The sequence below is a fragment of the Propithecus coquereli genome, unplaced genomic scaffold, assembly GCF_000956105.1.
Source record: "Propithecus coquereli isolate 6110/MARCELLA unplaced genomic scaffold, Pcoq_1.0 Scaffold137, whole genome shotgun sequence".
In the NCBI taxonomy this organism is placed as follows: Eukaryota; Metazoa; Chordata; class Mammalia; order Primates; family Indriidae; genus Propithecus; species Propithecus coquereli.
The window spans coordinates 6,635,434-6,662,210 of NW_012137969.1; the positions used below are offsets into that span (position 1 = coordinate 6,635,434).

At 53.9% G+C, this 26,777-nt stretch overlaps 1 protein-coding gene across 2 annotated transcripts in view; it reads left to right on the forward strand.

Annotated features, from left to right (window-relative positions):
- The window catches only part of MAD1L1 (MAD1 mitotic arrest deficient-like 1 (yeast)), a 396,911-nt gene that overhangs the window by 257,850 nt on the left and 112,284 nt on the right, over positions 1-26,777 (forward strand). For both annotated transcript variants that reach the window (XM_012639097.1, XM_012639098.1), the window contains 2 exons: positions 4,890-4,980; positions 26,280-26,487. In XM_012639097.1, coding sequence (XP_012494551.1) covers positions 4,890-4,980; positions 26,280-26,487 — 299 coding nt within the window. The remainder of the gene's footprint in view (positions 1-4,889; positions 4,981-26,279; positions 26,488-26,777) is intronic.

Below are 26,777 nucleotides of genomic sequence, written 5' to 3' on the forward strand. Positions count from 1 at the left end.
GATGAGGTCTCACTGTGTTGCCCACGCTGGTCTCAAACTCCTAGGCTCAAATGATCCTCCTACCTCAGCCTCCTGAGTAGCTGGGACTCTAGGCGCGTAACACTGTGCCCGGCTCATATGTATTTTTTAAAATGTGAAACACATACTATTTGAATCCTGTTTCTCCACCTTATATTCTAACATAAACACTTTTCCATATTTTTATGGGTCTTGTTATAAGTATTAATGTATAGTTTGTTCCATAATTTACTTGATTAACCCTTTTTGTAGCTTGACTGGTTTCAAGTTTTCAGCTATTAAGAACAAGCTGTGATGAACATCTTTGTGGATAACCTGTTGGCCATGTTTTGACTTACCTGTCAGAGAATTTTGTGTATCTCAAGAGACTGACTCTGTCTAGCCTGTGGGAGTCTGGTTGTATCTCGGAATCTGATCCATTGTTTTTATAAGTGATGACAACAGTTCCCTCTAGTAGTGGCAGTGGTGGTGGTAGTAGCTGTGGTGGTGGTAGTGGCAGTGGTGGTGATAGTGGTGGTGGCGGTGGTGGTAGCGGTGGCGGTAGTAGTAGTAGCGGTGGTGGTGGTGATGGTAGTAGTGGTAGTAGCAGTGGTGGTGGTAGTACTAGTAATGGTAGTACTAGCAGCAGCAGCAGTAACGATTGTAATAAAAGACAGCTTAAACGGGCCAGACACTGCACTATGTGCATTCTCCGCACTGATGTACTGGATTCTAGCAGCCGGCCAAAGGTTTTTAAAGATACTTATTTGATTGAGGCATAGTTTGCAACCCCAGAACGCGCCCACCGTCAGCCTGTGGTTCAGTGCAAGAGGAGTGCCCAGGTCGGGGCAGCAGACTCCATCCAGGAGCAGGTCGAGAGTGTGGGTGATGTTCCGAGTTCCAAAACAACAAGTAGGGGAATCCAAGTCTACATTTGGCTATTACCACGTGCCTACGGCTCGAAAGAATGTCAGTAATGAGACACGGACCGCCATCCCCCACCAGATGCCAGGGTCATGTGTTGGCCAATGTACACTTAGCATATGATCCCCACCACAATCAGATATAGGACATACCTAGAAGACTGGTTATTTTTTACTTTTTAAATTATTATATAGTAACATTGTATTTTTTTCATGATGTGAATTCTGTGGATTTTAATCACTTCATAATCCGGGTACAGAATAGTTTCATCCCCTCAAGCCCCCAACCCTGCCCGCCGTTCTCCACGTACACTCATACCCCTTGGCAGCCACGGGTCTCCATCCCTAGTGTTTTGTTTGTTCCAAGAATGTTCTATAAATCAAATCCTACAATATGTAATCTTTTGAGGCTGGCTTCTTTCATTCAATATAACGTCTTTGAGATTCATACACGTTGTTGTGTGTGTAAAAGTCAATTCTTTGACGGGCGCAATGGCTCCTGCCTGGAATCCGAGCTACTTGGAGGCCAAGGCAGCAGGATCGCTTTAGGCCAGGAGTTTGAGACCAGCTTGGGCAACATAGCAAAACCTAATCTCTTAAAAAAAAAAAAAAAAAAGAAAAAAATTAGCCAGGTGCAGTGGTGCGTGCCTGTAGTCCCAGCTACTAGGGGCTGAGGTGGGAGGATTGCTTGAGGAGTTCGAGGCTGCAGTGAGCTATGACTGTGCTACTGCACTCAAGCCTGGGTGATAGAGTGAGACCCTGTCTCTTCTAACAAAAAGAAAGAAAGAAAAAAATCAATTCTGTTTTGATTGCTGTAGCTTTGTAGTAAATTTTGAGATCAGGAAATATGAGTCTCCTACTTTGTTATTCTTTCTCAAGATTTTGACTCCTCTGATGTCTAAACAATATTACATCTTCCTGTCCTTTATCATGGATGTCTGTATGTTTATTTAGGTTTTCCTTAATTTCTTCTATCAATGTTTGGCAGATTTTAGGGTACAAATCTTACACCTCCTGGGGTAAATTTTTTCCTAAGTGTTTTGTTCTTTTTGATGCTATTTAAATGGAATTGTTTTCTTATTTTCCTTTTCAGATTGTTCATTGCTAGTATATAGAAATACAACTGATATTTTGCATCTTGTGATGTTGCTGAATTTTTTTATTGACTATAATACATTTTTTGCATATTCTTTAGGGTTTTCTTTATCATGGCATCTGCAAGTAGGGGTATTTTTACTTCTTCTTTTCCAATTTTGATGTCTTTTTTTCTTTTCTCACCTAATTGCTGTCTGTGTTGAATGGAACGCCAGCCTTCTCGTCTTGTTACTGATTTTAGGGGAAAAGCTTCCAGTCTTTCACCATTGCAATTGGCATCCGCTATGGGTTTAATAACCTACAGGTCTCATTTGACAGCTTACAGATAAACTGCCTGGGGAAGGTCGTACGATTCCTGGCCTCCATCCTGTCTCTGTGTGAAGAATCTCATCCTGAGTTCCTCAAACTGTTGACGTACTGATTAATATGTAATTTACTGATGTTGAAAAGGACACTGACTTGTTTTTGAATCATGAAATGTTGCTGATTTATTTCTGAATCATGCAATCTTACTGATTGTCTTGCATGTAGAATGTTTTATCCTATAGCCAGTGTTTGCAACTTCTGTATTGTACCCTCCAGTGAAAGAAGGGAACTGTGACGCATGTTACCGAGCAGTGGACTCACTGCCTGACTCATGTAGAAGCCAATGGCTGGGGCACCGGCTTCTGAGGAGAGAGGAAGCTTGACTGTGAGTTGGCCGGCAAGGAGGCAGGAGGCAACACTCACATCTGCCTCCCCGAGCTGGGGCTTGGCGGCAGGTTTCACAGGCAGAGCACACCAGTGAGGGAGACAGGAAAACGCAATGGCCCGACTGGGTCACACAACGCTGCAGTGCGGTCCCTGGCTCTTAAGTCGGTATTGTAACAAAACCGGCCACCCCTGGCTTCTTCACGTGGTCCCATCCCTGGACCGGATACTTGGGTTCTACCTGTGGTTGCCCTTTCCATTCCAGCCAGCTTGGGTCATAAATCGGACTCCGTTTATCTGGGCGTGCTCTGAGTATATGATGTGCAACCTGGGTCCTTTGCTGCTAAAAACAACTAGTCATTTTGTTACATTTTGTTATAAAGTGGAACCAGCTTGGACTGGTTCTGCTGTTACCTTCCAACTTGTGACAGACCTTGGGGCTGCCAGCTCTGTTGTGTCTTCCCCAGTGCATCCTCACATTGGGCTTCCAGTAAACCTTTATCAAATTATTTCTGCCTCAACAGCCTTAATGTCGGTGGACAATTTTTTTTGAAAGATGCCCTTTATCATGTTTAGGAAGTTCCTTTCTGTTCCTAGTTTGTTGAGTGTTTAGCATGAAAGGGTGATAGATTTTGTAAAATGCTTTCTTTGCCTCAGTTGAGATGATCTATGGGCTGTTTTCCTACATTCTGTTAACTCTGGTGTATTACATAGATTAATTTCATGTATTGAAATTGCGTTCCTGGCATAAACCCCTTGATCGTGATGTATAATCCTAATACGGGCTGGGTTCGGTTTGCTGGTACCTTGGTGAGGATTTTTATATTTACGTTCATAAGGGTCTCTAGTTATCATGTAGTGGCTTTGTCTGGCACCAGAGTCAGCATATGACACTGGTCTCCTACAGTGAATTAGGATGTGTTCCCTCCTCGTCAACTTTTTGAAGGAGTTTGGGAAAGACAGGTGTTAATTCTTCTTTAAATGTTTGCTATAATTCCCTAGTGAGGTCAGCTGACGGGGCTCTCGTCTCTGGTGGGGTTTTGGTTACTGACATAGTCTTGTTTATCATAGGTCTGTTTATAGTTTTCTGTTTCTTCTTGAGTCAGCTTTTGTAGCTTGTGTGTTTATAGGAATTTATTTCATCTAGATTATCTAGTTTTGTGCAGTTGTTCATAGTATTCTCTCATAATAGTTATTTCTGTAAAATCAGTATGAATACACCCTCTTTCATTTCTGAATTTTATAATTTGAGTCTTTTTTTACTAGTCGCTCTAGGTAAAGATTTGTCAATTTTGTTACTCTTTTCAGTATTGTTTTTAGATTCACTTATCTGCTCTTTTTGTTATTTCCTTCATTTTGGTAGCTTTTAGCTTAATTTGCTCTTCCTTCTCTGGTTTCTCATGGTGCACAGGTGGGTTATTGATTTGGATGTTTCATTTCTAATGTAGACATTTACAGGTATAAGCTTCCCTGGGTATTTTATAATCCCCTTGTGATTTCCTCTTTGACTCACTTGTCGTTATTTACTTTCCACATATATGTGAGTTTTCTAGTTTCCTTCTGTTATTGATTTCTAATTTCATTCCACTGAATTAATTCCATTAAATTAATAAATTTAACTTATTAAGACTTGTTTTATAGCTTAACTTTTGGTCTGTTCTGGAGAATATTCCATGTGCACCTGGGGAGAGTGTGTGTCTGCTGTTGTGTGTGCCGTGTGAGTCTAGCTGGTTTAGAGTGTTGTCAAGCCCTTGCTTCCTGCCTGGTCTTCTGCTGGGTACAGTCCACTTTTTTTTAATTCCTAGGTAATATTCTACTGTATGGATGTACCATAGTTTTAAAATGTATATGTGGGCTTTTATTGTATTTTAGTGTTTAACTGACAAGTAAAAATTGGATAAATTTATGGTATACAACATGATGTTTGGAAATACGTATACTTAGTGGAATAACTTGTTCAAACAAATTAACATATTCATCACCTCACGTGATTTTGTGATGAGAATACTTAAAATCCATACAATACATTGTTATTAACTGCCATCACGGTGATGTACAACAGGCCCCTTGAACTTACTTCTCCTGCCTAACTGAACCTCCCTCCGACCCTGGTAACCACCATCCCCTCTGCTTGCACACATGGGGCTGCCACAAGGCCTTGTCATGGTCTCACTCTTCTTGCAGGTTAAAGGTCGAGGAGCTGGAGGGGGACCGCAGGAGCCTGGAAGAAGAGAAGAGGGTGCTGGAGGCGCAGCTGGAGAGGGGTGTCCTGCAGGTGAGTGCTGGGGCAGCCCTGGTTGGATACGTCCCAGAGCCCAGCGACCTGGGAGACATGCCGGCCCACAGGCCTGTGGGGCCGCCTGCCTCCTCTGCCTGGAGTCCACCATGCTCCGATGACCTGCCTTCCCTTCTCCCTGCACTGCCCACAGGTGTCTGATGTGACCACAACGGGCTCTTGGGCAGGGAGGCTGGTGGAGCCTGCTATGTGGTTCTGGGTGGTGTCCAGGCCTGTCCCATCCACCTGCCAGTGTGAAGTTGGACTACTGTTTGCATTCTTTTAATTTCACTTTCTTTTTATTTTTCTTGTCCTGTTCTAAATTGTTCCATGGCAGAAACCCACAGGGTTGAAATTACCCAGATTTTAGATAGGCCATTGATTTTATCTTGGCACCTATTAAAGGCAAAGAAAATCTTTTTTATTACAATTCCTGGCAATGGGAGAAGTGACCTCTGTCTGGCCCGCAGCTGGACTGTGCTCGGCCTGGAACCTGTTGTTTTGTGATATTTCAGTTGGGCTGCTGCCCTCGGGTGGGGATTGCTGGGCCGGTGTCAGGTGAGTCCCGGCGGCCGGCAGCGGTGCCCTGCCAGGATGCGCAGAGCCCGAACTTCCCAAATCCTGCTGATGGGTACAGTGCATCCCCCGGGAACCCTGCACCACAGCTTTCCTGCTTCTGGGCTTCTAGTTCCTCACAAAACATCCTTGCTTGCTCTTGGAGAGGTGGTTGAGAAGCTGATGAGACTGGAGTACAGGTGAACGCCAGGCAGGGGCTGCCCATAGCCACCGTCCCGTGCAGACAGTATGTTCTCAAATCGAGTGCTCCTATGTAGGAGTTATGGGGACAGGATATCTGGCAGGAAATGCTGAGGGCTCTCTGTGCTCCACCTGGGTCAGCATGAGGCTGGGATTAGCAGTGGCTCCTGGGACCCTCCTGCGGAGTTCCTTGGGGCCCTTGGTGGGGTGGGGCCCCTCGTGTAGGGGTGTGTCCTGGAGCTGCTCAGAGCTGAGGAGTTGGGTTAGCCCACAGCTTGCCCAGCAGGAGAGTGTAGGGCTGGGCCTGTGGTCTGGTGGGGCAGATGTTTGTGCTATGATGTGACAATGAGTCCAACCCAGGATTCATGGAACCAGCCGCCACCCTGGGCTAGGCTAACTGGGCACGGGAGAAACAAGCCCAGAGGAGTGAGCTGGCGGAGCAGCTGTAGGTTGGGCCTCTGGAGCTTCCAGACGGTCCTGCGCTGAGCCCGGGGCTGGGGAGGCTGCACAGCCCCTGTGGGTGGCTCGGGTTGCCCCTTGGCACTGGACCCACTGGGCTGCATGACTTGCTCTCAGGTGCTTCAGCCAGGATCGCTGGGACCTGCAAGCAGCAGCAAGCCCCAGCTGCTGCATCCCAAGCCCCCAGCTGCCACCTGCACCCACCAGCGCTACAGGTCCGGCTTAAATCCAGAAGGCTCTTGGGCCATTTCTGCCCTGAAAATGGGCCTCGTTCCAGGAAGGTCAGCATGATGGAGGGAGCCTGGGGCGGCCTGAAGCTGGCTTCCCTCATTAGCCGTCTCTGGGGGTGAGGACCACGAGCTGGCTCTGTGCCACACCCAGGCCCACTACTTCCTCCTGAGATGGGCAACACAACCCCAGTTCACTGGTCAGGAAACTTCCACTCAGAGGTCAGTAATGTGGTCCAGGGCACCTGGCCGGAGAGCAGAGCTGGGATTTGAACCCAGGTGTGTTGTCTCTCAACCCTGTTTCTCCCCCTGCACTCCTGGCCTGCTCCCCACCCCTCCTCCTCCCAGGCCTCTGTGAGACCACCTCACGGGGTGACAGCTGACCTGGGCTCTAAGCACACCCCACATGTGGCCACGGGCCCACCTCCTAGGCCGGCTGGGGCAGCAGTGGGCCCGCCCACACGCTGGGTCTGCTCTAGGTGATCCCAGCAGTAGCTGTGTCTGGGGCAGCAGAGATTTGCATCCCAAAGGCTAAGCTGACGGTTCCAGGTGGTGCTGCTCACCCCATTGTAAGGGACTTTTTCTGTCTGACCCCTCTGCCGGAGCTTGCGCCCCAGTCCTCCATTCGCTCTGTGTGCGAAGGCCTGTGACTGACACGGGGGTGGGGGGATTTGGGGGTAGCACTGAGCGTTGATGATGCAGGAAGGCAGGCGGGTCCCACCGCGCAGATGGGGACAAAGGCCAGGACACAGCACAACTGGTCCTGGCAGAATGGAGGAGCCAGAGCCCAGGTGGTGTTTGAAATGGGTCCGAAGGCAGTTTGGACACATGAAATCGGAGTGCCACCGGCCAGCCCACTGGTGTCCAAGCCCGCTGCCCTCAGCGGGATCCTGTCTTCGCCTCTGCCAGGTGTAGTATTGGGCGTGTTGGTTTTTCCTTCTGAGCCCCTAGAACTGCCTTGATGAAATTAGGGTGCAGATGCCCCTGTGGGCGTTGGTGGGGATCAAATGTTCACATCTGCCTAGAGGCTCTTCCTGCCTTTTCCGTCATCGAGGGCATAAGCCTACCCCCACCACCCCAGCGCCTGCTCGGGAGGCGTTGGCAGAGTGTGAGGCTGTCCTGGACGTGCTGGACCTTCAGAGCCTTCCCAGGGGACCATTCCCGGAGCCCTGCGCTTCTGCCTAGCTCCAGACGGGCTGGGGCCACATAACTGGGCAGCTCCGAGGAGGTCTGTGGGCATTTGGTCACCGAGCCGTGCTGGTGGCACTACGGGAGTGTCCCTATGCAAATGTCCTCTCGCTGCCTCCCTGCTCACTCTTCCTCTGGGCGGGGAGTCTTCAAGTTGAGCTGCTTCAAGGAAGATTGATTAAAATCAGCTGTAGTTTTACTTAATTGGGAACATATGCTTGGAGAGGGGCTCGACTAGTTAGAACTTTTTGTAATTAGTTCACAGCTGGTTGGCGAGGAAACAGAACTCCAGTTACTGCTTAGGGCTGTGGGGCGGGTGTGTGTGTGTGTGTGTATGTGTTCGCATGCCGTGCCTGGCTGGGGGACAGGCCTGAGAAGCCATCTTGCCGACCTCGGTGGGAGGCTCACCGTGTGGCCCCCACTGTAATGCTGTCCTTTCTGGGTCTCCCTGAGGGTCCTGGGCTGTTTGTACACTGTGCGGGGGACCTGCGTGCATTCCTTAGATTGTTGTGGGGGTAGGAAGTGGCAGTCAGGGCCTGCCTGCATAGCGGGACCTCTCACCCAGCCGCTCAGGTGGGCAGGGGCGCTCGGAGCCCTGCGACTGAGGTTGTCCAAGCCGCAGGAGGATCTACCAGAGGTGGGGAAATAGGCCTGCAGTTAGCCTGCAAGCGAGGGCAAGCTCACATGCTCCGTGCTTTAGAGACACAATGGGCTCAGTGAAGACGGAGATTGGGCACACCCCGTGGGACTCCAGATCCGGCAGCAGAGGGAGTGCTGCGGCTGTTGGCACAGCTGCAGGAGTCGGGGCAGGTGGCAGGCACAGTCCCTGTCCCTGGCTGCAACCCATGGTCCCCACCCCCACCCTGCCCCAGGCACTCTCCACTGGCCTAGAACCACAAGCCACGGAGTGGTGAAGCACCAGCAAAGGGGCCTTACGCTGTTTGTCCCCACAGCCTCCGACGGCCCCTCACAGCAGGCCTGGGCCTTGCGGGCTGAGACTCCAGAGCCTGGCTGGGCCGTGGCTCTGTCTTTCCCCGCTGCCTTCCCAAAGGCCGTCTTTAGAGTAGGCAGGTGGCAGTTCCTAGGGCACACACCTGGTCAGCCACACCCATGCTGCTACCGTTGCGACACCATCGTTCTCACTGCCTTACCCTGCAATAAGGTACAGGGCTTTCCACGCTTGTGGTTCTGATGGACCAAATCTGGAGACTGTGAGGGCACCAAAGAGGGGCCAGACACAACGAGGCCAGTCCATTAGACAGTCTGACAGCTGGACGCTGGCCTCGCGGGGTGGGCCACATCAGCACGTGATGGTGCCCGCCAGGTAATGAGGAGTGGCCAGGTTGAGTGCGCAGAGTGGCCAGGTGCTGGTGCCCTGTTGGGTCCCCTGTGTACTGGGTAGTGATGACAGAGCCAGCATTCAAACTCAGTCCTGTTGGATTTTTCATGATGTTTTATTATGAACATTTTTCAAACATACAGCAAAGTTGAAAGAATCTTATGTGACCCCCCTTACCCAGCACCCAGACTCCCCCACGATGTCTCACTGTGATGTCTCATGGTTTGTCTGTCCACCCCTCTTCCGTCCACCAGGGCATTTCATTTTTTTGATGCATTTTAAAGTAAATTGCAAACATCTGTATACTTTCCTCTAAATACTTCAGCGTGCGTGTAATTAAGTAGAATTCATCTCGGGAGTTTGGAGCCCTGCTCCAGTGTTTCTCAGTGTGGCCTAATCACGGTGCCTGCTCGGGCAGGCTGGTGGTTCCTGCCGCGCTTCCCTGCCTGCCCTCCAGAGCCAGGCCACGAGCAACCGCCTGTCCACTGCTGCCTCCCTGGGCACCCCCAGACCCAGCCTCCTTGCTCCTCCCCACCAGGGGCCTCGAAGCCCACCCAACTGCTGCTCAGGAGAGAGACCAGAGGAGCAGCTCAGTGACATTTAAAATAAGTGCATCTTTTTTGGAAATGGAGTGGGTAGAAAATTGCCGGTTCCCTGTGAGCAGAAAGCTCATGGTGCCTGGAGACTATGCCCGCTCCTGTCTGCGTCACCAGGCAGGCAGCACTGTCTGATCACAGCTCGGCTAGTCTCGGCTGCCTCCTCCCTTCGTCCCCAGCACAGGGGCAAGAGGGCCCTCACCCCTCTTGAGACCTCTTTGCCCTCTCTCCTGTGGTGGCCGTCCACCTAGTTCCCAAGACCCCCCGGGACCTGAGGCCACCTTCCTTGCAGCCCAGGAGCCACCCAGAGCCATGGCCCCTCCTGAAGCCCAGCAGGTCGGCTGACACGAGGGTGCCCTTGGCCTGTGCCTGCCTCTGTCCTGGCTGCCCCACCCCACCAAACCTCTCTCGCTGCGGCTTCAACTGGACTCTTCTCAGAAGCCCTGGCACCTCGGCTGTTGCGCTCTGATGCCTGGCTCTTGGGCACATTCCTCCCCGCCTGGCCAGCTGGTTCTTGCTATGCCCCACACCGTCAGCTTGCCCTGCCCACTGTGTTGTCTCCATGGTCTGCCTGGCCCAGCCAGGCGTCAGCCCTCTCTGTACCTTTGTGGCCCCTGTGTGAGGCCCAACCCAGTACCTGCCCTGCCCTGCCCTGCCCTGCTCTGGATCTCTGTTTTCAGGTCTGTGAGGAGTGAGCATGCGTGGCCCACTGACAGCAGAGCCTCATGGAGTGGGCATGCCTGGACGTGGCAAGGGCTCTGGGGGTGGTCTGGGAGTGTCAGCCCTGGGGAGTCACTCCACCTCAGAGCCTCTGCCCTCATGTGAAAGATGAGGATGATACAACCCATTTCCTGGGGTGACCTGCTTCCTATGTATAACGTGTGGTTAATTCCTCCCATGTGGTGACTTCTTTGAACTCAGCAGTTACTTTTTTCCCTAACACGAGTCTTATTCCCCCTCCCCTTTTAACTCAAAAGATAGCTTAATTTGAAACGATTCTGCACTGTGCTTTTTCCGCCAAAGGCATTCTGGGAGGTCTTTTCGCACCATGCCAGGGGCTTCACTGGCAGACGGGCCATGTAACCAGTGACCAGGTCACAGATAGGTCTGCGGGAGCGGCCCCCAGGTCCACCATTCCCAGTGGGTAGGATATATTTTCAGGGGAGAGGGAAGGGACCCAAGGGTGTCTGCTTCTGTTTTAATAGATGGCCCCAAATGGCCCTTCACAGAGCTGGACCAGTTGGAACCTCGGGCAGTGCATAGGACTTTCATGCCAGCAGCACATGGGCGTGGTTCCCGCGGCCTTGCCACGGAGTGTGCCGTCGGATTCTTAGAATGTTTTCCTAGTCTGGAAAGGAAAAAAGCATCTCAGTGTAGTTTCAACCTTCATTCCTTGTACTGGCTTTGAGAGAGAGACGATTTTTTAGTGTGTTTCTATGTGTTCATGTCCCTTGGTCCATTTTTTAAGTGGATTGTTGGTCCTTTTCCTGCTGGTTTCTGGGAGCGCTTTGTATATGAAGAAATTTAACTCTTTTGTTATAGATTGTAAGTATGTTCTCCCAATTTGTCATTAGTCCTTTGACTTTGCTTCGTGTATTGTTTTTTAACCAAGCAGAAGGTTTTGGTTTTTAAATGTCTGTGTAGCTGCATTTATCCACCTTTCCTGGGCTTCGGTACTGCCTAGACCTTTCTCACGTTATGTTGTAAGAGAATTCTCTGATTTCTTTTAGTTTTCTTATGGGTTTTACATTTAAATCTTTGGTTTAGATTCAGTTTTGGTTTTGTTTTTTACGAGCTATGAAGCATGGATTCAACCAATTTTTTTTTTTAAAGACAGCTCTACCCAGTAACCCCAAACCCACTCGTTGCAAACCTGTGCCTCCCTCCTGAGCACAGTGTGGGTAGGCCTGTGCTGTTCTGTCTTTGCTCTCTCAGTCCACATGTCAGGATCAGTTCCAGACGGTTCTGGTTATTGATGCTTTCAGGTTTCTGCCTGCACTCCCATGACTCTCAGCTGTCAGAATGTTCCCGGCAGCTCCTGTTTATTTTTCATAGGGACTTAGTGCTTCCGGTTCTTCCGCTGACCCTGTCAGCTTAGAATTTTTACTAGGACCGCGTGAGGTGTGCACGCGGACTTTCGAGACTGTGCGACTGTAGGAGTTGACTCTTACTCAATAGCGCCGATACGTCTCTCCGTTTGTTGAGGTCCTCCTTTGTGTTCCCTTGCAACGTTTTATGGATGTATTTTTAATCTTGCACATTTCTTGTTGAATTTACTGCTAGGCATTGAGCCTTCTCAGTTTTTATTGCCAGTGGGTCTTGCCCTGTTACTTCTCCTTCCGGAGGGTGCTCCTGCATGCAGACTGGGTTCCTTTACAGGGGCTGCGTACGTGCTTGCTGACCTGCAGGAGCACCAGGCGGGTGCTCCGAATCCCACTCTGCCCTGCCTGGCACTCTGGCTGTGCCCCAGGCCTCCGGACCTCAGGCCCCGCACCCTGGGGCTGGCATGTCCTGGGCCCTGCTGCCCAGGCCCGAGTGTGGTAAGGAAAATAAGACACTAATGACAGGGAAGAAGCCGAGCCCCACCGAGGCGGCATGCCGGCTGCTCATGTTTATTAACGCCGAGGACTAAAAACAGCCGCCTGCTGATGTGCATTTGTGTGGTGAAATTTCCACTGGCACTGATTTCTTTTGATTTTTTTATGAGAAGAATGATGCGCCCTGAATATTAAGCCCTTCTCCTGCCCAGGTTTCACTTTCCTGGGAGCTCAGTCCCTTGGGCCACCAGCCCTTGGGGCACCAACGTCCATGGTCTATGTGTTGGCTGGATCCTGTGCCCCCTGGCATCGACACAGCCCGGCCTGACCCAGTTGTAGGGCCCTCAGCCCCCAGGCTGCCGGGCAGGCCCCTCCCTCACAGACTGGCAGGCTAGAGAGGAGACAGGCGGTGCCTGCAGGGCCCACCGTGTGGCAGCTTGGTGTCTTCACGTTGTGACCACCAGGAGACCCAGGGCCAGCCTGTTCCACTGCCAGCCACACGCGAGACCCAGAAGGCATGTGATACGGTGAATGGTGCAGCCAGGCGTGTCCCCCGCCCTCGTGGCCTGAGCACTCCTGTCGCTCCATGCTGCCTAAGGTCTGCAGCCTTGGTGTCCTCAGGCTAGTGTGCTGCCTTCTTCTTTCTTCATCTCCATGTGGTCCTTGCAAAGTTTTTAGGTAAAGAAGTTAAGACCTCAACACATGTAAACCTAGAAATTGGGCATGATGAAAAATCACATGTAATTGGGAATAGGCAGGTTGAACTGTTTCAGAGGGGCTGCCTGGACTGGATTCCACGCAGAACATCCCTCACTAGCAAGGACTTGGGTAGTACCCCAGCCACTGAGCTGCTGTCCTTGAGGGAAAGTGAAGGCATCATCCCCGGCCCCAACTTTCCCGGGAGGACTGACCGGGTGGGCAGTGGTGGAGGAGCAGCACAGAGGACAGGCCCTGTGCAGTGGCTGCCAGTTGACACCCTCAGCATTGGGATAGCTGTGCCCATGACCCTTGCTCCTGACCACAACAGTAGAAAAACAAGCAGCTGGTGACCCCAGCGTCACATAGTTGACTGCGTTGAGTCCTTCCTCTGTCGACGTGCCAGACGGTGTGAGTGGGCTCGAGCTCTTGCACCCCACCCATGTAGGAAGTGCCCTCCAAAGTGAACTGTGGGCTGGATGGCCGCCGTCACCATTGACCAGGCCTGCTGTCCAATGAGAGGTTGTCCTTCTCACCTCTGGCTGACACGAGACTGAGATTGGGGTCCCAAGGACTCACCCAGAGTCACACAGCTCATAGCTGGTAGGACTGGGACCCAGCACAGGCTCTGCCAGGTCCCCTGCATTTGCTGCCTGGGCATGTGCACCTGTGTGGTGGGACCTTGGTGTGTTCATACAGAAACTACCCAGCAGTCTCTGCTAGACCCCAAGATCAGACGTGCCCTGGGACCAGCCTCTGAACATCTCAATCTTCCACCTACCTGTCCCTGAGCCACTCCTTGGACTGAAGCTGTGGTGTGCGCTTCAATAGGAAACCAAATTCAGAGGGCGGTGGGTGACATCTACTTTCAGGTGAGCAGCTGTGGTGGGCGTGAGGGGCGCTGGGCCATACATGGGGAGCCTGGTTCTGGTGGCTCTTCTGGTTCTGTGCAGCCAACCGCCCTGAGCTTGTCAGCAGCTTCTCAGAGGCCCAGGCTGCTCCCCTAGGAAATGGGGACTGTGGCTGCCCTGCTCACAGGAGCCTGTAGTGACAGTCCCCGAGTGGCTCTTAGCCCGGCTCGAAGCATGATGCTGGTGTCCCAGATGGGCACTGCCTCTGTCTTGGGGTCTCAGGCCTCCTGGGCTTGGCCAACTCTGATACTCTCTTGTTTCCTGAGCCTCTTGGGAGGGCGCACAGATCAGACCCAGCTTTTTGTTTAATGAGGGAGGACAAAGGGAATGCAGGTGAGCTCAGGTACCCAGGAAATTGGGGGGAAGACAAAAGTGCGAAATGGATGAGAGGGTTCCTTCCTCGGGCAGCGAGAGCTTTGTCCAGGACAGGCCCTGGCCATGGTTGCCCCAGGGGCTGGGGAATAGTTGTGTCCCCCTCCCCCGACCTGCCTCATCTCTGCTTCCTGGGTCCCCCGCTGTGATCTGGGGAAGGGCAGGTTCTTTGCCATCTCTCTCTTTCAGGGCATTAGGTTTGAACCTGGCACTTTCCTGTGGCCCAGGCTGCCAGACACCCTCTGGTTCTCAGAGACGTCTCAGGAAAGGCTCAGGTCCTCAGGTGAGGAATTCAAGATGGACCGAGGGCTGAAGGGATGTAGCAACCTGGGCACATCTGGCAGGGGGAGGAGAGCCACATCTTTGGGTTTTGCTCTGATAGTCACCACCATGGGCAATAATTGCACACGCAGCAAAGCTGCTCATGATTTAAGACCATTTTCACATGTATTATTGACTCATTTGATCTTTCCGAGGACTTGGTAGCGTCCCATTTGCAGATAACCAAATTGAGGCTCAGAGAGAAAGTGATTTGTTCACGTCTCAAAAGTAGCACATTAGTACGTGTTTTGAGCAGCAGAATGCCAGCTCCAAGGCCGCACCCTGGGCCCTACCTAGGCCTCCAGGAGTGGGGCCCAGGCAGTGCAGCTGAGGCTGAGCCAGGCTGGGCCTCTGCTTCAGGGCCAAGCGAGCTCCATGTGGCGTCCTGGAATGGCAGCCATCTTCCCTTCCTCCCAGGTTGTATATGGGAGGGGTGTCCCAGCTAGACAGTGTGACACTGACTGTTCTCCTACCCGGAACAGTGGGAAAGTTGTTGCTGCGGGTCCTGCAGATGCTGTCAGGTTGGTGACCCTCCCCCTGCAGTCTGGGAGGTCTGGAGTTAGCCCCGAGGTGATCCATTCTCGGCTCTGCCAAATCTGAAGGGGACCCTCTGTCCCTGCCTGTTGACTAGTGGAGAGTTGCTGGTGCCAGGCTCCTGTCCTTTGCTCTGGGACCCTCACTTGCTGCTGAGATGCACTCATACCAGGCCTGGGGGTTGCCGAGAGCCTGAGCTGGAGGTGGGACCTGGTGGGGCGAAGCCTCCCGCAGGCTGTCACAGGAGGCCTGGCAGTTGGGGTCCTGACTAGGCAGCCCTCCTTTGGCCCCTGCCTGGGTCCCCGCACAGGTCATTGTTGGATAAATATGGCCTGTTCCACGTTCTGTCCTGCGTGGCCGTGGGGAGCTGCAGAGACTGTCAGGAGGCTGTTGTGGGAAGAGCCTCGCAGCTCCCTGAGGCTCTGGCCAGCGGGGACCCTGGGCTCAGCTTCCGGGCAGGGTGCCACACAGGGAGTGCAGCACAGAGGAGCCAAGCTTTGTTAGCGCCTCGCAGTGTGTCAGGAGATGGCACACTACAAGCTAGGTTTTAGGGCTCCAGCCGTGTTGTCATCGTCTTCTCTCACCCTCGGCCGACGTAGACTAGGGATAGACCAGGCCTGGGGTGGGGAAACATTTGGCAAAGAGAGGCAGGTCCCACGGGGCTCATCCTCCCTGTATTCACCCCTTGGTGACCAGCACAGGCTGCGTGGGCCTCAGCTAATGGGTCTGTGGGCGAGGAGGTGGGCCAGCCTCAGGGGGTCCCCACCCTTCACTCATGACTGCTCCCAGCTGCCCCGTCCCTTTGCATTCCACCTGCCTATAGGGAGGTCGATGTGTCCCAAATGCCCCCTCAGCCACACTCGTGTACAGGCATGCAGCCCGGCCCCCGGGCCCCTCTCGCCAGCACCCTGCAGAATGTAGGAAACTGAGGCTCAGGGTGCCTGCGGGCTTGCCCAAGGTCATGTTGCTGCTGAGGAGGTGTGACCTGGCTTAGGCTTGTTGCAAAGGCTGATTCTACAGGCCTGGCCATGTGCATCAGTGGTCAGGAGGCTGGGAGGGCTGGGCTGGTCTGGCTCTGCCCTGCCCCAAGCCCAGTGGGCACCCAGGACTGCCTCCCTCTTCCTCCCAAGCCGTGTTGCTTTCAGCCAGGAGAGGCATTGATTTGGCTGTGGGGCCGGGTGAGCCATAAATATGCATGAGGGCTGGCGGTTATTTAACTGCGCTTTCCATTCCCCTCGCGTGGCTGCCTCCTTCCAGCTCTTTCTCCTCTCTAGGCATGCGAGTCAGGCGCAGGCTGGCAGCCGGCCCTCCCTCCCCAGGGGCAGCCAGGCCCGGGGGGCAACCACCTCCCTGGCAGGGCTCTGGGGGACTGGGAACAGGGGGTGGATACCGAGGCAGGCCCATGCACAGACTGTCGCAGGGGTTCGAGGAGTGACGGGGTCTGAAGGAAGGTCCTTGCAGACCAAGCTCACCACTCTTACTTTTTCAAAGATGGGAAACTGAGGCCCAGAGGGGACAGGAGGCCTGCTCAAGCTCACTAGCAAGCCAGGGGCAGACCTTACTGTAGGGACAGAATGAAGCCGAAGCTGGTCCCTGCCCAGCCACTTCCCTGCAGGGCTCAGGATGCCAGCTGTCCCCTGAACACAGAGGGAGATGGCCAGTCAGAGCCTGCACAGAACTGGAACAACAGGTGGAAATCTGAGGACAGGGAGGAGGCAGGAGAAAGCCTCAGACCTCCCCAGGGGCAGTGGCGGGTGGGCCACAGGGGTTCAGTCCCTGGGAGTTCGCACAGAGACCTTGGAGGAGCCTCGCCCTCTCTGGACCGCACAGCAGCTTCCAGAGACACGTGATCAACGCCCCCTGAGCCCCGCGCAGGCCCCTCAGTGACTGCTGTCTGCCAGGGCTCTGCCTTCTCTGTGGCCCCAGGCCCAGCCCCAAAGAGAGCTTGGACGGTGGACCCGGGAGTGTCTGGGGACTGCCCTGTCCACCCAGTGCTTTCTTGCACGTGCCCCGCGCCCTCCGGCTACCCTCAAATAACAGGAAGCGGCAGGTATCCTGCTCACTCGGCAAGTGAAAGATTTTTGTTTAGTCAATAATTGCACCATCGCATCAAAGGAAGGTTCAAAACTTTTCCTTTTGAGATTCTTGTCAGTGTCTCCACAGTTTTCTCAGCTGCGAATCAAACAAGGCAACAAATTTTAGCAGAAGATTATAGCCATTTTTCCCCTTTCTTCCTCAAAGCTGTCATCTAGCAGCAGATTTCAGCAGAGTTGTTCGATCTTTCCCATCTGCTTGTCTTGAGCGGCGCCAGCCCCCCGACGGCGCTGCTTCATGTTGGCATAAATACCGCTCCGCGCCACAGCGGGTGGAGTGGTGGGGGCTGGGCACAGGAGGGGCAGGGCGGGTGTTCTCTCCCCTTAAGCTGGCACCTCCTGCCCGAGCACGCAGTGGGGCAGCAGCGGTGTCCTTGGGGAGAACCCCCTGAGCAGGTGGACGGACGCAGTCTTTGGAGAAGTCTCAAGCCCTGGGCTGAGGGGCCTTCCCACCCCTCGTCCACGGGCCTTCCCACCCCCGGGCACAGAAATACTGGCCCTTCCCCTAGGCTGGGGACAGGTGTGCCCGGTGATGGGCAGCGCCTGCATCTTCCCATGGGAGGGTCTTGTGGCTGCACTAGCCTGAGGGCCTGCTGGCCCCCACCCCACTGCTCAGGCCGAGCTCCAGGCCCCTCCGCATCCCTAGCCACAGCCTCACCACACAGAGCCAGAACCAGGCCTTGGGGGCACCTGGCTCGCTGCTGAGCGCATGCCAGGGAGTGCCAGGTTCACGGCCTCCTCCTGCACCCACGTAAGTGACACACTGGAACCCTGCACTGCTCAGTTTCTCATCTAGAAGACAGAAGTATTTGTGTCTCATGAGACAGTGTGTGAGACCCCTCACCTGGCCCTGGCACAGTGTTACAAGGTGGGTCAGACTCTCAGGCCTGGGACCGTCTGCTTCCTGCTCTCTCACTTCCTCCTGTGGGGTGGCCCTCATGTGACTAGGATGACATTCTAACCCCTGGCTTTCTGAGCATAGTGTGGAGGGTTTCAGATGGTAGGTGTGTGTGGCAGACACCAGGCCCCATGGGACTCCAAGGTCTCATCTCGGCACCCACCTGTCCCTCCAGCATCACACCTGCGGAGGAGCCACCTCCTGGGGGCCCTGGGGCCAGGCTAGACTGTGCCTTGGAGCTGGGTGGAAAGGGCCGGGTACCCGAGCGTGCTCACAGGAGGTCTTTGTTCAAGGCCCAGGAGACGGAGGCCTGACCAAGGACAGCCTGGCTCCTGCCGAGCACTTTAGGGAGGGCAGCTGATCAGAAGCAGGTGGCTGAGGTCTTACAGGACAAGGGTCTGGTGGCACATAGGTCACACGGCGGGCAGGTCCAGGTAGGGTGTTTTCCCAGAGTGACCAGAGGCATTGGATGCCCGGAGAGGGTGAGGAGCATGGCCACAAGGAGCTCTGAGAAGCCTCCACAGCAGGGCAGGTGGGAACACCTGAGGTTACCTGGTCCTGGAGACTGCTGGCCCGGGAGGGTGGCCTGTGGTCACTGCACTCAGGGTTCAGGCCTGGCTGGCAGCAGGGTAGGCAGGGTCTCCTGGGGGTTGCCCCATAGGCCACTGCGCACAGGAGGCCCTCCCAGCTCTGGAGGTGGGAGTGTCCAGGGCTGGGACCCCTCCAGCCTTGAGGCCCTCGGCTCAGGCAAGGCCCCATTTCCTCATTGACCCCTCTGTGTTTCTCTTTCATCTGGGCCGGAGCGGGGGCGGGGGGTGTCTCTCCAGCCAGGCCCACTCAGCCCTGTTCTCTCTTGTAAACTTGGACTTGACGTTGAAATCCTGGTCTATTAAAAGAAAGAGGGTTTGTTCCAGCATAGCAGGCACTGGGTGAGAACCCATGACTGCAGCGTCCACAACTTCTTCTGTTTGTTTTTCATGTTTTTCCCTCTCCACCCATTTTAATGTGTTACTGAGATAGGGCTCATGCCCTGTAGCTTACCGATTTGAAGTGTGCAGTTCAGTGGTTTATAGTTACACTCACAGATACCTGCAACCGTTGCCACGCTGAATTTTAGAACATTTTTATCACCTCAAAAAGAAGCTTGAACGTTTCGGTTATCACCTGCCACCCCCTACCCCACCCTCAGCAGCCACAAATCCACTTTCTGTCTCTATCGATTTGCCTATTCTGAACATTCCATACGAGTGGAGTTGTGTGATACGTGGTCTTTTGTGATTGCCTTTTCTCACTTAGCATGTTCAAGGTTCATTTATGTCGCAGCATTCAGTCAGTAGTTTATGCTTTGTATGACTGAATGATCCTTCATTGTATGGATATGCCACGTTATCCATTCATCAGTTTAGACGTTCGGGTTTTTCCCACTTTTTGACTATTACGAATAAAGCTGCTATGAATGTTTGAGGCTTCGTGTGGATGTATGTTTTCTTTTCCAGAGACAGGGCCCTGCTCTGTCGCCCAGGCCAAAGTGTAGTGACACAATCATAGCCCGTTGCACCCTTTAACTCCTGGGCTTATGTATCTTCGGTCTCCTCAGTAGCTGGGACAATAGGAACACACCACCACGCTTGGCTAATTTTTTTTTTTATTTTTTGCAGAGACAAGGTCTTATCATGTTTCCCAGGCTGGTCTCAAACTCCTGGTCTCAAGTGATCCTCCTGCCTCAGCCTCCCAGAGTGCTGGGATTACAGACATAAGCCACCACACCTGGCCAGGATAGACATTTTCAGTCCTCTTGGGTATATATAATACCTAGGAGAGGATTTCGTGGGTCACATGATAACTCTGTTTAGTCATTTGAGGAATGTCAGACTTTTACATTCCCACCAGCAGTGTATGAAGGTTTCAGTTTTTCTGCATCCTCACCAACACTTGTTGTTACCTGACCTTTTCCTTCTAGCCATCCTGGTAGGTATGAAGTGATGTCTCATTGTGATTTTGTTTTCCACCTCCCTGATGAAGAATGACGTTGAGCATCTTTTCATGTGCTTGTTGACCTTGTAAATATCTATTCAGATCCTTTGCCCATTTTTTAATTGGGTTATTTGTTTTTTTATTATTTAGTTGTAAGAGTTCTTTATATATTATGGATATAAGTCCCTTGGATATAGATTTGCAAACATTTTCTCCCATTCAGTGGGTTGTCACTTTCTCAATGGTATTCTTTGAAGCATAGAAGTAATTAGTTTGGATAAAGTCCAATTTATCTGGGGTTTTTCGTCGTTCCTCATGTTTTACAGTCATATCTAAGAATCCGTAGCCAAATCCAAGGTCATGAAGTTTTACCTCTATATTTTCTTCTACAGGTTTTATAGTTTTTGCTCTTACATGTAAGTCTTTGATCCATTTTTAATTAAATTTTGTATATCGTGTGAGGCAGGGGTCCAGGTCCCTTCTTCTACATGTGGATGTGCAGTTTAGTCACTTATTGAGAGGACTATTTTTCCCTCTTGCGTGGCCTTGGCACCCTTGTTGGAATCACTCAGCCACAGGCATAAGGGTTTATTTCTGGACTTTCAGTTCCATTCTATTGGTCTGTCTGTCCTTAGGCTCGTGCCCAGACTATCTTGATACTGTGATAAGTTTTGAAATCAGGAAGTGTGAGTCTTCCTGCTTTGTTCTCCCTTTTCCAGATTGCTCTGGCTATCCCCAGCCCCTTGCAATTCCATGTACACTTTAGAATCAGCTTGTCGGTTTCTGCAAGGAGGTCCATGCAGACCAGCTTTGGTAGTATTGCCATCTTACCAATGTTAAGTCTTCCAGTCCATGAACATGGGATGTTTTCCCAATTATTTAGATCTTGTTTAATTTCTTCCAGCCGTGTTCTGTTGCATTTTTGAAGAGTGCTCTGGCTCATTTTGGGGCAGCTGGGCACAGGAGTGGGTGCCATTTGTTATAGGACTCAGGGCCATTCCTCCTCTCTCTGGCATTCAGGCTGCCGTGGAAACAGGCCTCTGGACACAGGCCCATGCGCTCAGGTGCTTGCCCCACACATCCACCTGGGAGGACCGTTACCCTCCCAGTTCCAGGAATCAGTGAACTAGAGCCCAGTCCAGCCCACTGCTTGATTTGTAAATAAAGTTTTATTGGAGCAGAGCACTGCTCATTTGTTTGTGTGTCATCTGTGGCTGCTTTCATGCCACAGTGGAAGAGATGGGTACTGCCACAGAGACACTGTGGCTCACAGGGCCGGAGGCCACATGAACCTTCCCAGTTTCTGTGAATAACTGCTGCAAACAGGATGGTGCTGGGTTCACCAGTGCAGTTGTGTCTTAACCATTGCGATCCCCTCAGCCCTCTTACCTGGAGGAGGGCCCTAGCACGTGTTGAGTGGCCACAGAGGAGCTGCAGCCTTAGACCAGATGCCCTTGGTGGCCTCAGACTTGTCCTTCCTCTGTGTGTCGCCCAGGCAGAGGCAGTGCGGAGTCAGGGATGGCACTCGCGGATCTTCCTTTAGGCCCCGCTTTGATTTGAACAGAAATGATAGAAGCGAGGTTGGCTCAACTCCCAGGGTTGATTTAGTGCAGGTTCTGCCCCTAGGGCCTGCCTGACCCTGCAGGGCTGGCCTGGTTGGGAACAGTCCTTGCTGTGATACTGTAAGCTGGCCCCCGAGATGCCGTTTTACTCCCGCTGGGTGGAAGAGCCTTTCAAGCAGCCTAGATTCTGCTGTGTCAGGCCTCCCATGCCCGACCCACGGGCTCCTCGTACGTGCAGGAGGATGAGCAAGAGGTGTGGCCCACCTGCTCCATCTCTACAGTGGCCTGCTGTGATCTCTCAGATGCTGTGTTTAGAGCTGAGGGGTGGACAGGCAGGCATTGTCCTGTGCGGGGAAGACATTGTCTCTGCAGAGCTTACAGCCTTGTGGGCGAGACAAGTTTACAAACAGGCAATGCCAGTGCTGTGTCCTGAGCACTCGGAGAGGTGCCTGGACACCAGGAGAGCATGAGGGCCCAGTGACTTGGGGTGGGCTTGGTGGACACAGGCAGGGGCTGCAGTAGGGTCAGGGACAGTGGCCATCTGCTGGGGGCTGACTCAGGCTAGAGAGAGAAGTGAGTCAACAGCGTGAACAGGACCACAGGGCAGAGCCAGGTCACTACAGGGCCTCGAGCTGGGGGCTCAGGTGGAACATGTGACGTTGACCTTGAGATTTGTGGAGGCCACACATGTTTGGACCCAGGAAGGGAGGCAGACATATCTCCCTAAACTGCTAGCTCTGACTAGAGAGGCCACATGCTCTAGTACCCGCTGTTTCTAGCACCCGACGAAATGCTTGTCACATGGGGGTGCTGATGTGTAGAGCCACCATGCATGGCTACCAGGCTTGTGGTCATGACAGCTGCCAGGCTTGTGGTCACGGCAGCAGCCTGGCCGTTCAGCTGTTGCCACCAGGTAGGACTCAGCCTCCACCTTAGGGCTCAGTCCTGTCTTGGCTGGGCCAAGGGCTGGTCCCACCTGGGGACGTGGGTGTAGAAGGCCCAGGTGTGGCCCGCCTCCCCCTGAGCTCACCCAGCAGGCCCCTCTGCTGCACCTGCCTTGAGTGGTGGGCTCCCCGCCACATGCACACCTGTGCTTACAGAGCACGGGCCGGATGGGTGCAGGTGGAGCATGAATGAATGGATGGGTGGGTGGACAGGCAGGTGGAAGAAAGGAAGGGTGGCAGGAATGAACCCAGGGAGGCCAAGGACTGGGCCCCAAGTCACAGTGTGAGGAAGCAGAGGCAGAGCCCAGGACCCACTCTGCCCCTGCTGGTCCTAGTTCTGTGTCATTTCTGGGGGCTCTGCCTTCTCCAGGCATCAGGTAGAAAGTCCACCCGATTTATGGACATAGTGGATGCCAGCACAGAGAGTTATCGCCCACAGAGGGCCCTGATAGCCAGCCTTCCTGAGAGGTGGGTTTTCCATGTCACCCTGAAACAGGAGCTGAGCACGCTCATGGCCGTGATCAGCGATACAGCTGGTGGGCTGGCCCTGGCCACTACGCCCAGATGGGTGCTCTCTCCATGACACCAGGTGCCTCCCGCTCGAGGTGGAGGCCAGGCTGCAGGAATCTGCGTTCTGACCCGCTGTTGGGCCTGGGGCGTGCTCGGCGCTAAGGAGGACAAGGTCAGGGCCTGGGTCCCAGCCTGGACACAGTGGCTTTGCACAGACCACACTCACCTCTGTCCAGCCAGGCCAGGCTCAGTCAGCTATGCTGTATGGGGCAAGGGTGGTGACCCTGCTCTCCTATGGCCAGAAGCTGGGGGAGGCTTCCCCAACCACATCAGCCAGGATCACTGATCACGTGGATACCCTGTCATGCCTGGGTGGGGTCTTCAGTGCTCTGCCTGCTCATGTACCTATAGATTTTACAGGAGTGTCTTCTCTTTCCCATTTTCTCAGTTTTGTTTTCTTTTCCTGTGGGTTTGGTAAGCCCTGCTGGCTCCCCCCTTACCTTTGAACTCTCTAATATGCAGAGGTGTTTCCTCGACCTTAAGTCACCACGAAGGGAAAAACATTACCTCAGAATGACGGGCCAGTCACCAGGCACCCTTGTCCCAGGTCGGAGCCCATGGTGCTCATTTCTGCCCACCAGCCTGGGCGTTTCCATGGCAACATTCCCCTGGAGCTTGCCGTCCTTGGGTATGAGGCCAGCCCAGGTGCCGCGACGCTTCCTGCCCCCACCTGTGCTTCCCGCACCTGCTGCGCGGAGGATGCTGAGGCCTGGACAGGGGCCGTGCTGGGCCAAGGCCACACTGTTGCTCCTGTCCCCACGCCCTGCTCGGGGATGGCTCCCAGGAGGTTGGCAGTGCTGAGTCCCGGCGAGGGGCAGTGGCCCATGGCCTCAGCAGGGCCAGAGGGGCCGTGTGTGCTGGGCTGCCCCTTGTTACCCAGGGGTCTGCATGCTACAGCCCCCGACCAAATCAGCCTGCCGTCCGTTTCCGTTTAGCCCATAAATTAAGGATTGTTTTTATGTTTTCAAGGGATTAAAGAAAAATCAAAAGAATATTTTGGGACACATGAAAATTCTTTGACATTCTGATCTGTGTTTCCATGAGTGGACACACGGCCGCACATTCGCTCCTGTCCTCTGTAGCTGCCTTCTTGCTGCAAACACAGAACTTCAGTCAGGGCAGAGGCTGTGGCTCTCCCGGCAACATCGGTCTGCACCCTCTCCTGTGTCCTTCGTGGCCCTGAGACTTCACTGGGTGCTGAGGGCGGCTGAGATGCACATGCAACCCACAAAGCCCTAGAAACAAGTGCTGGTCCACCCGCTGTCAGAGCGGCTCCCACGTGGGTGGATGCATTTCACACACTGGGTTATCTCGCCCAGACTGTTAAAATCGAATGAAGTAACAGTCCCTTTCAACCCTGAAAGTCTGTGATTCAGCTCAAGTTACAGGATGTCTCTTCATCCTTTGGGGTTTCTACAAGGTTCCTAGAAAACCCGTGAAGAGCCTCCGTAACCCTCTGTGGCAGCGCCTCCTCCCCTGCCCCAGACCCGGGGCAGGGCTGCCACCTCCCTCTCTCCCAGCCTGAGTGGGTGGCCTTTCTCTCCCTCCTCCCTCTTCCTGAGGAAGCACAGAGGGGAGGGCCGAGGGAGCCATCTGCAAACCCAGCAGCTCCCTGCTAGCGGCTTCTGCTATTGCGCTGCGGTGCCTGTGTGTTCCTGCCAAGTCCAAGGGGAGGACAGTCCCTGCGTGTAGAGCTGGGTGGCAGGCACTGGGCTGGCTTGAATTGGTGACATCTGGGTCCCAGGGAGGGGCCCTGCCAGTGGCCCGCTGCTCAGCTGCTCTGTGCCTCAAGCGCGTGGTGCCTCCCAGGGCACTTGGTGGGAGCCGCACCCTGGGCCTGTGTGCCCGCACACTGTGGGTTCTGAGCTGGCTCAGTGGCCAGCAGTGTTCCCTGGAGGGCCCTGAGGGCTCTGGCGCTGCCCTTTCTCCCTCCCCTGCCCAACGCCAGCCCCTTTCCCTGTCAGGGAGCTGGTGGCCCCAGGGACCCCAGAGATGTTCATCCTGGCCGGGGAGGGAGGATCGCCTTGTGGGCTAGGAGGTGACAGCGAACTGTGATCACGCCACTGCGCTCTAGCCTGGGGGACAGAGTGAGACTCTGCCTCTTAAGAAAAAAAGTTCCCAGTGGCCAAAGCTGGAATAAGCAACAAAATGAAGTAATACCAGATTATAACCCGAAATACGAAATAAAATTTATAAGTCAATACTGATACCAATGAGTGGTTTAAGAAATAAAGAGAAGAGACAAATCTCCAGTATGGAAGAATTCCAAATACTGTCTGTAGAGTGTGCCCTTGAGGAGGGGGGCCCAACCCCCACCCCACTCGCGGGGGAGGAAGAGAGGGAGGAAGAAGCAACTCCACAGGGAGAGCCCAGTAGGCGTGCCAGCGGGTGCCCAGGGCGGCCAGGGGAATGCAGGCACCTCACCTCTGTCCTCCTCCTAGGCCCATGTCCCTTGTCACCAGGAATAAACGTCAGACGAACCCAGTGCAGGGACATTCCATGGAGCACCTGACCCGCCCTCCTGAAACCCAGCAGGGCCATCAAAAACAAGGGGAGTCTGAGGAACTGTTGTAGCCACGACCAAATGCCATGTAGGGTCCCAGGTGGGAAATGGCCCTTGGGTCAAACTGAGGACGTGTGGAGGGGTGTGGACTCCCGCTAGTGACAGTGCCTGGTGTGGGCCCCAACTGTGGCAGACGGGCCACACTCGTGGACAGGCTGGTGGGGTTCCTGGGACTCTCCTGTCCTCACCATCTTTCTGCAAATCTAGGGCCATTCTACTCGATAGAGTTGTGTCATGTCATGATCCTGCTTCCCTGGTTCGTGAGCCGTCCTCTTACAGACTTGAGGACGGAGGGCTGACAAGAGACCTCTTGGGGCTCTGGTGTAGGGCGGACTGGGCCCAGTCACACGAATGTTTGCCAACAGAGAGTGGGGAAACCAAGGCACACTCTACAAAGATGTGCGTCACAATTTGTTCTTAAGATTGGTCTTTAATCCCCAAGTGTGCGGCAGACCTGCAGCCTCCCAGGGGCATGTCGGGGGGTGTGCAGGGTGGGGCATGTTGGGAGGGAGCCAGCAGGGGCTGTGCCAGGGGTGCTGCCAGTGGGGACTTACGGGGTGGGGACTTGAGCCCCGAGGCGAGCAGGGAGGGGCTGAGATCACTGGCTCTGTGATTCAGAACACGGGTCCCCTACTGAGAATTTCTTGGTTCTCAGGTCCAGGGTCCAGGTGTCGAACGCATCTCTAGTTTTCTTGCTCACAGAGGCCTTGTGGGTTTGGTCCCAGCTGTGGTGACCCCTGTGCCGTGTGTGTCCTGCAGGGCGACTATGACCGGAACAGGACCAAAGTGGTGCATATGAGCCTGAACCCCACCAGCGTGGCTAGGCAGCGCCTGCGCGAGGACCGGGACCAGCTGCAGGCGGAGTGCGAGCGGCTACGAGGGCTGGTGCGTGCTCTGGAGAGAGGAGGCCCCGTCCCAGCTGACCTCGAGGCCACTGCATGTCTGCCGTCGTCCAAGGAGGTGGCAGGTAGGCCCCTCTCTCCGCCCAACATGCAGCAGGCAGGTCAGCTGCATGTCCTCCCAGGGTGGACTCAGTGTCCACCTGTCTGTCCTTCACGTGGAGGCAGTGTGGTCGCCACGCCTTAGAAGGTCTGTGCTCCCTTCCGGGCAGCCAACCTTGTGGATGGCGGGGACCCAGCGTCCTGGCCCCAGGGGCTGCACAGACAGGTTTAGTCTTCTGAGTCTGCAGGTAGCCAAAATAACTCAGGCAGCGGTAGAGAAATAAGCAGCTAAAATCTTCTCAGACCCCCTAAAATA